The following is a 15,443-nucleotide window of genomic DNA, read 5'->3' as shown; positions in this document are numbered from 1 at the left end:
CAAGTAATCCGCATAAGGCGCAGTGGGGCATTCGGTGCATTCGTGACGTCGGGATCACCCGATCCGTGAAGCGCTTTTGATTGGTCTGGTTCTCGTGGTCTCATGTCGGAAGCGTAAACACCGAAGGGGAACTACAAACATGCTTTTCTGATAATTTATGTTGTCTAATACATTGTAAAGTTTTGAAATAATAGTAGGAGCAAGAGGAAAACGATGCCATGGACACCAACACGGCCCCATCAGACATCGATGGTGCGTAGCATCGGTACTTATGAAACCACCCAGATAATCCTACCGCTCAACATTCAGTAGTACAGGTCTTTATTCGTGTTCGAAGGAGAGCCACCGAGCTTTTGCCGTATTGTAGGGCGTACTGATGGCTGTCTTAGCTGCGCTCGTTGGGACTCAGCGTTGTGCCGAGTCTATGTGCGTCATGTTTTCCTTCACGCGTTGGGGCTCGTCTTGTTGCGTCACCTGGCTGCCCGACGTGTGACCTGAAAAAATGAAGTTTAGCTCGTTTGCTTTCGATAGGTTACCGTGAAAGATTCAGTTATGTAGCAGATCTGTTAGTGGCTGTCACTAATGATGAAGGAATGCTTTATTGGCAAGGAAAACGAACGTGACGCAATATAGCTAGAGGGTGCGTGTGGAAACTCACAGCACACTGAAAATCGGAAGCATTCTTTGCAAACAGTGTGCCTGCAATAAAAGGAACGAATTACGCATTAGACAGGATGCACCCTGCCATAGTCACCTGCAGGATGCAGGAAGTTGACAAAAAAAATGCATTCATCAACAGTCGACAAGCTCTTTCACACTTTTTTGGTTCGCGACAAGCTTTGTGGTTGGCGCATTAAAGCCAAAGCCGCTGACAGTATTACCCCTTTGGAAGGTTTCCTTTTGACAGAGCTGCTATGTCTCTCCCTCTCCAGACATGTTCAATCTGATGCCCGAGTCCCTAATTGGGTCTTCGGAGCTGTTCGACAATGACCTCTTTGGGAGCTTGCCCGTGCTGCCAGACGACCCAGCACTCATGGGCATCAAGGAGGAGGATCTGGACATCGAGTTTTTCGATGGGGAGTCGTCCATGGGTGACGGGCTGGTGGCCAACCCCAGTGCGTACCTGACGAGTGAGCCTGTGACGCCCACCATCGTCCAGGTGGCAGCACCCGTCCAGGAGGCCCCCAAGCGCACCCTGGTTGTGCAGCCTCAAAAGGTAACCTGGTGGAGCGTGCGGCATACTCCCAGTTGTACAGTCGCGATCAGTTTGAAGGTTATCGCGGGAGTACCGACCGACCGCGACGACAGCGCCTTATTGTGACACTTTTTAGCATCAGCCACAACGAGATTATGCTAGGTTTGCTTTTCCCATGGCTGTTCCAGGCAGTGCGCGCACTGCCGTCAAAAACGATAAAGGACACGCTCGTTTCTTTTTTCTTTATCCTTTTCTCTTGCCATCGAGATACTTCACACTGATACGCTACCTTCTCGGGGTAACTATTGTGTAAAAAAATTGTAATTTGCTTCCGCATTGCCACAATGCCGAGGTATCTTCGGTGTTATCAGGTTGCCGAGGAACAAAACTAGGATACGTCACCCAAAAAGGAATGAAGAAAAAAACTGCGGCAGTCGGCCTTTGCCGAAGGGGGTGAGCGAATTCCATGCAACAGCCAAGGGGTGAGGGAGGGCCGCATAATCACATCTTCGCGAATGAAAAAAAGTGCCACGGAACGGCGCCCTAGTCTTGCTTGCTCGGTGCTCCCGCGATAACCTTCAAATCGAGCCTGACTGTACAGAAAGCTGCCAGATGCTGTATGTCCTCGGAAGGTGGCTCTGCAGGAAAGCTCGGCAAGCTGGCTGCTCCTAGCACTCCTAGCCACCCACACATTAATGGGAATTCCTGTGTCACTACAGTAGCACATGCCTAAGGCATTTTAAATAAAATAGTGTGCCGAGTGGGAAAGCCTGTTACGTGTAACGAGACGCGTGCACATGTAGGTTACCAACTAATGTGTACCATTTTCGTTGTAATATTTTTGCTGGTGTTTGTTCGGCAGTTAGTAGAGAAACAAAAGAGAAGGCTGAAATTAGAAAAATAAATAAAAGCACAGTTATCAGAACCAACCTAGTGATGCCATTATGTGTAATACATGAGTGCAATGAGGCGAAGCTTGTTTTTAGTGCTGAGTGTTTGTTCTGCAGATGTGCCACCATAACTACCTTGACATTTCAGCTGTGGTGAAGTAATAATGCCCGTAGGTTCATGCCTTCCGCTAAAAGCAAATCTCTTGGCAGAAAGTAAATCAAGTGAGACATCCTTGGTCCCCTCACGACGATTTCGAGCTGAGGACTAGGAGACACCATTTTCCTTTGCACTTTTTGTTACCTTTAGTTAAGTGACATAATGTGTACTACATAACCTGTGCAGTACAGTGCAGACCAACGAAGCAGTTAACACCCTCAAGCCATAGGTTAGCACCCTTTAACTCACAGTCAGCTTTGCAAGGAAGCTTGGAAGTCGTATAGTTTGCATCACCTGCATCAAACAAAGCCTGTGTCAGGCTTATGCCCATTCTCCCGAGAGTTCACACCCCAGCGTATTTGTGCCCGTCCCCAGGTATGCATCCAGGCAGCCCCAGCGGTCACCAACACCCAGCCGGTGGTCGCCGCAGCGACGACGGTGACCACCGCGGCGGCTCGGCCCCTGCAGAAGGTGACGGTGGTGCGGCCATTTGCACACCAGACAGTGGCGCCCCGGGTGGCCACCTTGCAGCCGGGCCCGATGCCTTCTGTTGCTGAGCTTCTGGCCGCCCTCAAGGAGCAGCAGACTCAGCAGCAACAGCGCATCAGCCGCCTCTCACAGCTGCCCACCCAGAAGGTGAGCGCTAGCTTATAACGATTGGAAGTCGTGTGTGTTGGGCAAACATTGTAGGGGAAGGTGCGGGAAGAACGGCAACACAGAATAGGCGTGTCATCCTGTTTGTTCTTACTGTGCGTTGTCTTTTCTGCACTTTGTTCTACTGGACTTCCGACGAGTTGTACATCGAAACTAAACTTCCCGCCTGTTGGTAAGGGTTAGGAATGCATGTCACCATTGCCTTGCCTCGTTTTGGGTTCTTTGGACTTGTTGATTGCTCCTACATGTCAAGTAGTTCCCCCTCTGAGCGTACTTTGTTCGGAACATTGCCCATGTAAATTTCATGACCATCAACATTAGTACTTGTTGCAAGTTACGGTTGATGTCAAAGGCTCCTAAGTTTAGCGGGGGAGGGTGGGGTAGTCAAGCCCTCCTGTGCAGCTTCCCTGTGGGGTCCAACTTGATTCAGCTACCGTATTTACACGATTGTAGGTCGACCCATTTTTTCAAATTTGAAAATCTGAAGTTGGGGGGTCGACCTACAATCGAAACTGAAACTTGTGCCGCTGGTGATGGCAAGCCAAACAAGAAATCGGGGACGCAACGGCGTAGTTGCAGCTGTGCGTTTGCTTTTCGACTCTACGTATTGCAGTTATTCCTAACGCTCGCTCGCAATACTTTTTTTTTTCTGCTCTTACTGGGCTCACGGTAACACACGTGGCATCTTCCGTTGGCCGTTTCGGAGCGCTCTCACGAGCAGCGTCGCGGCGAAGCGTAGTGTCGAACACGACGCTGCTCGCGTGAGCGCCTCAGAGAGGCCCGAAACCACGACAGATTCCAACGGCAACGGCGCGCGCAACTCTCCGAGGAGCCTCCTGTAAACATGCCGGCGCTGATACGGCGTGCGGCACTCGGCGAGTGCCGGCCGGCAGCTCTCACAGCGGCGTCCGCGCAGCTGTAGACGTCACGGATGCGTCGCGGCACGTCATATCACGTGACAGTGGTGAGCGCTCTTCCTTGGCGGCTTGTACGGGGGGTACCAGTAATTGACGGAAGAGCTCTTCTCCTTGTTCTTTGTGAGCCTTCGGCACGTTTTTCTTTCGGCGTCCGACATTTCTTCGTTGCCATGACTTCACCCGGACCGAAAATCTTTCGGCGCTCCTTCACAGCGGCATTTAAGAGGGCCGCTATTGTGCATGCTGAAGAAAGCAACAACTGCGCGGCGGGACGCAAGTTCGGTGTGAGCGAGCGGGTGGTGCGGCAGTGGCGAAAGCAGCGCGACGAAATATTCGCGTGTGATGCCAAACGCCGAGGATTTCGCGGGCCGAAATCTGGACGCTTTCCCGAGCTGGAAGCAAAGCTTGCTGCGTATGTAACCGAACTGCGCGATCGGTCGCTGCTGGTGACTTGTGAAATGGTCACAGAGAAAGCCCGTCTCTTCGCTTTGGAAGCGGGGATACCGAGGTCGCGCTTCAAAGCCAGCAGGTCGTGGGCGTCGAAGTTCATGAAGCGGGCCGGCTTCTCTCTGCGCCGTCGTACAAGCGTGTGCCAGAAGTTGCCGTCCGCTTACGAGGAAAAAGTGCTCGCTTTTCACAGATATTTTTTGAAGCTCCGCGACTCTCGGCAGTACTTGCTCGGCCAGATCGGTAATGCCGATCAAACCCCTGTGTACTTTGATATGGCGAGCAACACAACCATGAGCGCGAAGGGAGCTCGCGAGGTGAACCTTCTCACGACAGGGAACGAGAAACTGCGGTTCACTGTCATGCTTTCGTGCTTGGCGGACGGTACCAAGCTCCGCCCGTATGTCGTCTTCAAGAGGAAAACGATACCGAAAGAAGTGTTCCCCGGAGGCGTCGTTGTGCGAGCAAATGAGAAGGGCTACATGACGGAGGACATGGTGGTCGAGTGGTACCGCCTTGTGTGGCTCATGAGGCCGGGTGCTTCCCTCAGGAAGGGTCTCCCCAACCTGCTCGTGTTGGACTCCTTCCGCGGCCACCTCACCGAGAAGGTGAAAGCGGAGCTCCGCAAAGAGGAGATCGACATGTTGGTGATCCCCGGTGGTCTGACGGGGCAACTTCAGCCGCTTGACGTGGGCGTAAACAAGCCTTTCAAGGACCTTTTGCGCCGCGAGTACAACGAGTGGCTGTCGGCGGACAATCGTGAACTCACTCCAGCCGGGCGTGTGAAGAGGGCCTCGCTGGCTACTGTGTGCGGGTGGGTGCTTTCCGCGTGGTCGGCCATTCCGCGCGATGTTGTGATGCGGTCGTTTGCGAAGTGCGGGCTAACACTGGACGACGACGTGCTGTGGGACCGCAGCAGCAGTGACGGCAGCAGCAGCACTAGTGACGACGAGGACACTAGCGAGGACGAGCTGTAGTTCAAGTGATCAATATATTGTGGTTGTGGAATGTGCTCGTGTGTTCTGCTTTTTTTTTTTTTTTCGACTTGCGATGTGGGGGGGTCGACCTACATTCGGGTCGACCAACAATCGTGTAAATACGGTATGCACGATTCAAGTTCATCTTAGATGGGCAAAGATGCCTGACTTGCCGTGCCAAGGGGTTGACAAAAAATAAACAAAAACATTGTGGTTGTTCCCTCTTTCATAGGAATTGGTAAAACACGCAAGTGAAAGGTGCCTTCAAAGGAGCAGTTGAATGTTAAAGGAACCTCCTTCATGTGCGAAGGGTTCGCGAGCCTGACCCCACCAGACGAAGTGACGCGGACACACATGAAACAAACAAAAAAAAATAACCGGTTTATTCCGGGTCAACAAAGCCAAAAATGACATCCACAGAAACAGCAGCTTGAAACACAACGGTCACGGGAACGACGCCACAGCGGAGGGTCCTCAATTCACACGCGTCCCCCGTACACGAAGGCGCTGGCATCGACATACCAAATGTCAGTGCTCATTAGCGTCGTGATGCGCTACTTCACTTCGCCTCTCCTAGACGGCATCAGCATCTGAATGAGTCATAGGGGAGGACTTAAGGTGCGTTCGTAGAGCTGCTCATGTCTCTGCTCATAGTGCAGTCGGTAGAGTGCCACGTACCTCCCGTTGCAGCGAGACAGCCCGGGCTCGAATCCGAGCGCCGCAGCGTCAATGGCACCTTTTCTGGCGATGTAAGTTCCGTGACGGATCTGACGTGAGTGAGATCTTGGTGTACCCGGGCATAAAACACTTTCCGTGTTAAAACAAACTCTGGCTTATACCGTATTTGCACGAATATAACGCGAGTTTTTTTTTTTTTTTTTTTTCGAAATTGCGTGCTCCAAAACGCACCTCGCGTTATATTCGGAATCGAGTTCAGCCACGAGGCGCGCGAGTCCAGAGAAAGGCGAGAAAGCCATCCCAGTTGAAGGAAACGAGGAACGGGAACATCGCGCCAAGTGAAAGGAGGAAAACCGAATCTGGAAAGAGCTCGTGGCAATTGTGACGCACACGGAAAAACGCAAAAACACGGCGCGAGAGGAGTGCGATGGCGAGGCGCGAGCGGGATGAGGGAGAGAGGGCGAGAGCGAAGGTCGCCCGGTCGCCCCTCGCCGCTGCCGCCGAGTTGTTTTGCACATCGTCAGCGTCGCGCCAAATGGAACTCGAATTTCTTTGTTCCGCGTCTGTTGAAGTGCTTTTTGTCCCCGTCTTCTCGTCTCGAAAGTCGTTCGCGTTTCGTGTGTTACGCGCACCCACATACCTCACATGGAGAAGAGGACTCCTCCTGTCCGAAGACGTCGGCAACTCATGTGCAGCGCAACGGATGGACAGTGCGATGATGCACGAGTGGCTTTGCGTCGTGTGGGACAACCGTCCGGGTGTGGCGTTGGCGAAGACGTCCATGCTCGTGCTGGACGCCTTCAGGGGACACTGGACTGACGAAGTCAAGAACGCCATCGGGGAAACCAAGAGCGACCTCTTGGTGATTCCCGGGGGCATGACTTCAACTGCAGCCTCTCGATGTTTGCATCAACAAACCCTTCAAGGATCGCGTGCGAAGAGAGTACGAGGAGTGGCTGGCCGAGAATAACAAGGCGCTCACACCGACGGGACGGGTCAAGCGGGCGTTGATCTCGCAAGTCGCCCAGTGGATCGCGAATGCATGGGAGGTGCTGCGCTCAATTGTGTCGCGCGCCTTCCTCAAGTGTTGCATCTCCAACAACATTGATGGCACGAACGACGACGCGATCTTCACGGACAGTGACAAGATCAGCAGCGACGACGAGTAGAATAAAAACGAAAAACATACGTCGACTTTCGGTCTCTTTTCACTTTTTTGTGTTCTCAAGAGTTCGCGTTATAATAGTAATAATATTTTTTTTTTCTTATTTATGCCATCAAAATCTACCCTCGCGTTATATTCGTGGTCGCGTTATATTCGTGCAAATACGGTATTTCCCTCTGTAGTGAAACTTAAAGCCCTAATTTGTATAGTAAGTCTAGATTGACAAAAGACTCCACGGGCCTTTGGCAGTTACCTTGGGAACAATTGCGATGTCACGCAGTTTTTCTCTGTCGTTGCACGTTATCTCAGTCTTCACTCTTAATGCAAACCTGTTTAAATGATCACACAATTGGCTTTCGAGTGCAGTCGGCTAGAATAAACATGCTCTAAATTTTCTCTCAAGGCTGCCCTGAAGACATAGAAAGTGTGTCCTTACAGCTGACATCACCAAATTGCTGAAGGAGCATGAAAGGAACCATGGTGCCTTAAAATGCACGGTCCTTGTAACTTCTCAAATTACTCCGTCTAATCATTTACCTGCTACATAGGACAGCTAGATTTTGGCACCATTTATGCTGGGCATTTGCTCCTTTTTTTTCCCCTCCCCCCTCCCCTCCTTTTAGTTTGTTTTGCTTTACCGCGGCTCTTATTACAAAGCTGGTTGGCCCTTTCCTGATGCGGGGCTTGCTTCTTCTGGTGACACAGGTGCAGCAGATGCTGCTGCAGCAGCTGGTGAAGGACAACACGTGTGGAACCAGTGCGACTGGCAGCATCCTGGCCTACACACCCCTGTCGCCCACACCTGTCGTTGCGGCAGCGCCGCAGGCTACTCCCATCCTGGCCGCCACTTCCGCCACTGGAATCCCCCTAGTCCTGGAAACTGACAAGCTCAGCAGGTGAATGCTCCTGCACGCAGAGTTTAATGCGGGCCGCCGTTTGTTGCCAACGACTGCACACTGACATCACTGCAGCTGTGGCGATTGGGGGTGACGAAGCAAACGAGTTGGAAACACAATTTTTAAAAAGAGTTTAGCCAAGAGCTAGTAATCTGTGGTCGATAGGAATACGCAAAGTGGAGGGGAGAAATAGGGGCATGTGGAGTACTTTTTCCTACCGCCTACCAGTGTTGCGCAAGCGCAGCATTTGTCACCGATATTTTCTCGTTTATGCCTCCTCTTCCTCATCAATACGCGGGTATTCGTGCAATGAGAGTAGCTTGAAACTGCCTGCAAGTTTAAGCCGTTCCGCTGCGCAACTGCAAAACAAGGCTCCCTCTGTCAAGCCTCCCAGGTTTTGAGACTATAACGGGGCCTGGGTAGCAGGGGCCTTGGTAGCACTGCACCACAGTTCCCTCGCATTCAAATTTGGGCCTCGTTGTTTTTAGGGGCCCCTCCTTTGTAGTTGCATACTGTGCATGTGTGCGACATTGCAAGGCACTCACGGGGGTCTAATGCTGCCTGTTTTTTCACCCCACTGACTAAACAGGGTGGTGACAGTGAAGCCCCCCAACAAGGGAGAGAAGCGCAACGCCCACAATGCCATTGAGCGGCGCTACAGGAGCAGCATCAACGACAAGATCGTCGAGCTCAAGAACATGGTGGTCGGCCCCGAGGCCAAGGTGGGCATCGCGCATTCTGTGTTCGATGCAAAGTATGGTTTCACAATTGGCTAAACAGCTCTTCTTGGTGGAGAGGGTCTGCGTTAGATAACAACGAGGTGTTCCATGGCTGTCGCTCATTTCCTCCGCAGTTAAACAAGTCTGCGGTTCTGAGGAAGGCCATCGACTACCTGCGTTACCTGCAGAATGTCAACAACAAGCTGAAGCAAGAAAACCTCGTGCTCAAGATGGCGGTACAACAGACGGGGGCTACAGGTGAGAAATTAAGGTCTACTAGGCTAGCCTGTGAAAAAGAAAAAAAGAGATTACATTTAGGAAGCTTAGAAATAATAAATTATTGCATGAAAGCAGTATTGCCTAGTTTTTTGTGCGTTAAAGTTCTTCCGTCCTTTTGGTTTGGGTTTCATTTTTCTTTCTATATAATACAGTGGAATCTCGGTCATACGAATCTCAAGGGGCGGCAAAAATATTCGTATCACCCGAAAATTCGTATCATCAGAAAACGAGAAAAAATGGAAATGTGCTGCGCATGCGACAGGCGGCGGCAACATGGCGTCGGCTCTTGCCGTGAAGAGGTGCAAAGAGCTTCAGCAACCGCTTCTAACCTTTTGTTAAAGCGCAGCTCAAGGAGCAAACTAAATTGCTCATGCGGGGAAGGAGCTGACAGTGTGGGAGAAGCACTGATATGTCATTCGCGCCAAATATCCGCCGCGGACGTGGCCCAGCCAGCTGATCGAGCGCTTCGAAATTGCCGCCATGAGGCACGCGTATCTCCATGGGCTCAAGTCGTGAGGCTCCTCCCACTGCCGTTCGCGGCAACCGAGGCAAAGGCTGGCGCCGGGGTGCCGGGCTGAATCGTTAACGCGGGCGTCAAAAGAACGCGCTCATCGCCGACGCGACGTGCGCACACGAACTCAAGCGTGAACCGCATGCGATTCGGGCGCGTCGGCGTTGCGCGCGCGTTCTTTTGACGCCCGCGTTGACGATTTCACCCCCACGTCGGATTCTACCTCGCTCGGAAAACGATGCGTGACGCGCGCGGCAGTGGGAGGAGCCTGCCGACTTGCGCCAATGAGGAGGCGCGCTCTTCATGGCGGCAGTTTGAAAGCGCTCCTCCGCCAGAGATGTTTAGGCTTACCGCGCTCGCGCATATTTGATAGGTGCTTTCCCTAGCCGCGCGGAGTCGGACGATGTGTCGTCTTCGGATAGTGTCATTTTCGGACACATTATCAGCTCCCTTACTGTACTAGCAACTTCATTTGTTCCTTAAGTGACATCTTAAAGAGCAGTCAGAAGTGGTCGGTCGAGCTACCCGCTCTACTTCGCGGCCGTTGACGCCGCCATGTTACCGTCGCTTACCGTGCGGCGCGTAGCATGCGGGTGGTATTGCGGCGGCGACAGCGCGCCTGTGGCGTGCGCGGCGCGTTTTCGTGAGCAGAAAATGCTCCATGCGGTTCACGCTTAATGCTTTTGTGCCCGCGCGCAACCAAGGCCACACGGACGCACAAACGCTCCCGCCTCGCGTGCGCGCCGCAGTCGTCTGCTCGCGACTCGCGTGTTCGTATTACCTGCACCGGAGTAATAATGCGTACGGATCATCCGAATTTTTTTACATTGCATACAATGCGTTTTGGCCGGGGAATTTTGAAAATTCGTATCACAACGAAATTCGTATCAACCGAATTCGTATCACCGAGGTTCCACTGTATATTTTTAATGGCTCAGAGTGCTTGATTGGCGAGCTAAAGGTGCTTCACTCCAAACCAGCCTTTACTTTTGCACGCCGTGCCTTGCCACTCAACAACAGTACGACATTTCTCATGTTGCGACATCCACGCTGATTTGGTTGTCCTTCTCTCGTCGCCCAGTGTCCGACGTGCTTCTGGACCACAAGAGCCTGGTGGCAGAAGCGAGCCAGGAGGCGATGACGCCTCCCTCGTCGGACATGAGCTCGCCCGACCACGCCCTGGAGGACACGAGCAGCTCGGAGCCCCCGTCGCCCCCGGAGAGCCCCTCGGAGGCCAAGTTCCCCCTGCGGGGAGCCATGATGCACACGTCTCGCATGGCCCTGTGCGTCTTCACCTTCGGCTTCTTCGCCCTGAACCCCTTCGGCTGGCTGCTGGCGGGTCGGCAGGGGAACGCCTACGCGGTGTCCTCCTCGCACGCTGCGGGCCGCTCCATCCTGTCCGCCGGAGGCGAGACGGACTTTGGTGAGGGGCAGGCCAGCATTGATTGGGACCATAGCATGGTTTTTGCCAAAATGTCAGCTATTTTGGATCCCCCCCCTCCTCCCCAAAAAAGCACTTCACCGCTTTTAGTGTCAGTTAACCTGTTCACTTTTCTCTGCAGTGAACAGCTGGTTGGGTGCGTCTCCGATGTCATTGCTGGGCTGGATCCTGAACATCCTGGTGACTGTGGCGTGCCTTGGGCGGCTTCTGCTCTATGGTGATGGCCTGTCTCAGGGCAAGGCCAACGCTGCTTTCTGGAGGCATCGCAAGCAAGCGGACGCTGACCTCGCTCAGGTCGGTTGAGCATTTACAAAGCACTGCTTACATGCCCTGTAAAACGGAGGCCTTTATCAATTACTCCCTAAAAAAGCAAGGGCCTAGTGAGGTTCTGATGCACATATCATATTGAATGTCTAAAATGAAAGCAGCTTTTCACTCATTTAAGGACCACGCTTTTCCCAAAAAGTTGACCCACGTTTAAAGGGACACTCCTTGCGCTACGTAAGTGTTTCCCCAGATGTTTTCCCCCCTTTTATTTTAAACTTTTCTCCGCCTTGTGCAAACGGAGACCCAGCTTTCATATTTCCTAGACCTCGTAGCGTCGCCGTGAAATGAAGTCGCACAGATAACGGGGCCAGTGCTCAGCTACTAATTTGCAGGAGAGCTTCCTTGGAAAATATGGAAGGACAGAAAGCTTAGTTTGTATGGAGTTCCATCACTTGTTACGAACAACTCCAAACCACAAACAGGGCTCTTGTACAATACCGGAAGGTTGTCTACTCCCGGCGGTCGTGAGTGCACCATGTATCAACGTGCAGACGCCAAACAAACATGTCACATCATTCAAAGGCAATTCAGATAACTGGCTATGGGCGAGGTGATAATGAGACTAATGATAATGATAATGAGGTGATAATGAGAGCATCGTTGTTCACTGGTGCTCAAGTGAACAACGATGCTGCGTTCTATTTTGCTTGAATCTTTATGACTTGATATGGGAAAGGCGGCTGAAAATTGGGAAATTTTATGGCCAACGTAGGGGACGCATTCATAGATGCAATTAAATGTGGCAGTCTGTATGTTCAGTGGAAATTACCTAATGATGTGTAGTTAGAAATACAGTAGAATCTCGATGATACGAATCTCGCGGGACCGCGAAAAATATTCGTATCATCCGAAATTCGTATGAACCAACACAGGCCAAAAAATTGAGCGCTGAAAAAAGTTTTCGTTTATTTCTTTTCTTACTTTCGCGTGAACAAATCCGTGATTTTTTCTGTTTTTAAACCCCCACGTCACAAAGCAGTCCTTTCTGGAGCGCGTAACGCTTCGCCTAGCTTTGCGCTTGTCTCCTCACTCCCGGTGTCCAAGCTCGCTACACGCCGCAACAGTCAAGCGTGAACCGCATGGTGCGTTTTTGCACGCGATTCGCACGCCTCGGCTTTGCGCGCGCTGTATTTTCATGGCCGCATTGACAATTTCGCGCCCGCGGTATCTCCTAGCTCGGTCAGAAAAAGACGCTGACGACTTGCGAAACGATTGAGACAGCCCGCTGGCTCCGCCCGAGATGTTTAGGCTTAGCACTCCGGCAGATATTTTATGGGCGCTTTCACTAGCGACGCGGATGGTGTTTTATAGTACCGTTTTCGCCAACGTTATCAGCTCCTTTACTGCACAAGAAACTTCGTGTCTGCCTTGAGCAGCATTTTAAAGAGCGGCTAGAAGCAGTCGCTCAAGCGGCCGTGCCACTTCGCGGCCGAAGCCGCCGCCATGTTGGCGCCGCCGGCTGCGGCGCGCGCAGCGTGCGAGAGGTTTCGCGGCGCGCATGGGGCGTGCGAGGCGCGTTTTCGCGAGCAGAAAACAACAGCCCGGCCGTTTCTAGAGAAAGAAGAGTGACAAATGGGGAGAGAGAGCCGTCACTTGCTTGTTCGGCACTCGGGCGCCTCGCCGGCTCGTTCGTATCACCCGCCGGGCCGCGCAGGTCCGTTCGTAACAGTCGAAATTTTTCCCATTGCAAACAATGCAATTTTGCCGGGACTTTTCAGAAATTCGTATCATCCCGAAATTCATATCACCCAGAATCGTATCATCGCGATTCTACTGTAGGTATAACACCAGTGATTTTTAAGCCTTGGGAAATCGTAAAGTAACCAGAGACCGCACGGTCTTGTCGCGTCTTTTCCGTCGTCATCAATCTTCCAAAATAGTGCATTTATTTTGGCAAGTATGCATACCAACTTGGTGCACTGCTTGTGAACCAATATTTGGGAACCAATATTTAGTTTCTTTAACAGTAGCAAAAGCAACTGGGCCTTGTGAGTGGTTGCATGCAGTTGTTCTTGTGAGTCTAGCTTGTGTGCAAGTCGGGAGGGCAGAAAGCTTTGTCTTCGTGCAAAGAACCGGTTTGCAGAGTTAGTGGCGAGGAACCGTTGAAAGTTCTCATGAAAGAATCGGATTAGTATGAGCTGAGCAGCTGCTGCAGGCTTTGAGCTTTGAAGAGGTTGTGACATCAAATTTTTTTCTTGTGCGTTCTTTGTTGCAAACATTTCATATTGCGTTAGAAAGCATGATCCACGCTCTCACATTCACATATTCTGAGTAAATAATTTATTATCGCAGGATTCGGTTTCGGTTTCTGGGCGCTGATTTGAGCAGTGACGTCAGTGTTGCAAGGAAGCTCTGCCATGTGTGTACCATGCGGTGTTGCGGTACACTGCGACTTTACTGCGGCGTCAGCTCTCGCACACACGTTAAGCGGTATTCACACGAGGGAACATTTCAGCTGTGAAGTCCGAGGGAGGTCGTGACGTCGCTGCAGGCCGGACGTCCGCTCGGCCAGCTCCTTCGCTCACACAGAAGATGTGACTGTAGGACGGATATCACTGTTTGCTGTTGCCAATCTCTACTGAAGAGCAGACCTGCCGTAGCACTGTCGTTTCCGCAAAGGGGGCAGTTTCTGCCAAATCCCCTGCGTACTGATCTCGTCACCCACCCAAAAGCGACCGTGGACATGATACAGGCCCTGCGAGTGCTAGTAGCTGCCGCGGCTGGAGAACGATACGCGAGGCAGTGGATGGGGAGACGCACGTTGGGAGCAGCCGGCTGGTCTGCCTACAAGTCCACCTACAGATGTTGGGCTTAGCACTGCAACGGATATTTGATTGCCACTCTCGTAAGCGGTGCAGATGACATTTTTTTAATGCAGTTGGCCATCATATCATTACCTCCTTTCTCGTATGTGCAGCTTTGTTTGGGACTTGAGTCCCATTCAGTGGAGCGGTAACAAGCTATCACTCGAGCTACCCGCACCTGCCTGCACCACTTTGCAGCCGTGGCCGCCACCTGCACAGCGACCGTGTGACTCCCTCAGTGCGCCTGTCGTGTGCGCAGTGTGTTTTCGCATCGAGTGTCATAAAAAGCTATAAAAATAGTACCTGGAACGGCTCAAGAACTTGAGTTGCAGCCAGCTGCTTGATGAGCCAACGAATCCCGCCACCTCTGCCGCCACAGATCAGCTCATTTGTAGGTCGGATCATAAGCTCTGACCTCTGATCGGAGTGGCAGATGGGGCGCTCGCATCGCTCGCACTCGCTTGCTGATCTGACCAAACAGGTAACTGGGGTTCACGTTGATGTTGCTCGGGTCGCTAATGTGGTACGACGTCACTGAAACTTTGTTATGCTAGAAATACACTGACGTATCGATGGGTCCAAATCTCCAGAACAAGCATTTAAGTACTTTTTAGAAGGGAATTAAAATATGTATTAAACGTTTGCTGTACCCAGCACATTGTGTTCAGTGTCCTTGCATACAAAGGAAGCCTACAGCAGGATTTTTACATACCTAATGTCGCAGCCCCTTTAAGGTTGAGAAGGAAGGAGAGTGCTCGTGGGGTCTCAAGAAATGGGGAAACTTGCAGGGTCGTCCGAGGGCGGCGGTGGAGCAGCTGAGCGCGTGTCTGGGCGCCCTGGGCCAGTCCCCCAGCTGGAGTCTGCCAGAGGCCCTGTGCGCGGTGGGCTGGCAGACGCTGCGACAGCTGCTGCAGTGCGCCCGGGTGGGCCTGTGGCTGGAGCGGCGGGCCGCAGGGGGTCTAAGCATGGACGCCGCCCAGCGCGCCCGCACGGCCTCCCATCTGGCCCTTGCCCATCACCAGCTCAGCGAGCTGCACCTGCTTGGTGGGTGTTTCTCTCTCTTTGCACGGGCAGTGGGCTCCCCTTTTGCGCTGTGTGTGCACTGCGGATTGGATTTATGGGCGCCTGTGCATTGCAGAGCAGTGTAATTCACCAGTGTCTTCCAGTTGTAGGCTGCCATCATGAAAGAAGTGGGATTGGGCAGGGCATGTTGTGCACACGAAGGACAGAAGTCGACCAACTGTCCAATGAATGGCTGCCGATAAACTGTGAATGAAATAAGGGCAGGCCAAGGACTCTATGGATGGTTGAGCTAAGAAAATTTCTGGGCAAAGAGTTGACTCGGGGCAGACTCGCGATTGAAGTGGCTGGAGATCTTTGGGAGAG

The 15,443-nt window shown here is 52.2% G+C and overlaps 1 protein-coding gene across 1 annotated transcript; it reads left to right on the top strand.

Annotated features, from left to right (window-relative positions):
• Window positions 1-32: 32 nt before the first annotated feature.
• On the top strand, window positions 33-15,099 carry Srebp (Sterol regulatory element binding protein; the record flags this gene model as incomplete). The annotated part of the gene is given in 9 exon segments (XM_077703492.1): window positions 33-252; window positions 933-1,216; window positions 2,618-2,878; window positions 7,786-7,976; window positions 8,566-8,698; window positions 8,830-8,953; window positions 10,567-10,908; window positions 11,048-11,220; window positions 14,846-15,099. Coding segments are annotated over 9 exon segments (1,796 nt in total), but the record flags the coding sequence as incomplete, so codon positions are not given.
• Window positions 15,100-15,443: the final 344 nt, after the last annotated feature.

Source organism: Haemaphysalis longicornis, unplaced genomic scaffold (genome assembly GCF_048455015.1).
Source record: "Haemaphysalis longicornis isolate Haplotype H1 unplaced genomic scaffold, Haemaphysalis longicornis Haplotype H1 scaffold_3, whole genome shotgun sequence".
NCBI lineage: Eukaryota > Metazoa > Arthropoda > Arachnida > Ixodida > Ixodidae > Haemaphysalis > Haemaphysalis longicornis.
Note: the sequence above shows the minus strand (reverse complement) of the source record. Positions and strands in the feature narration are given on the sequence as shown.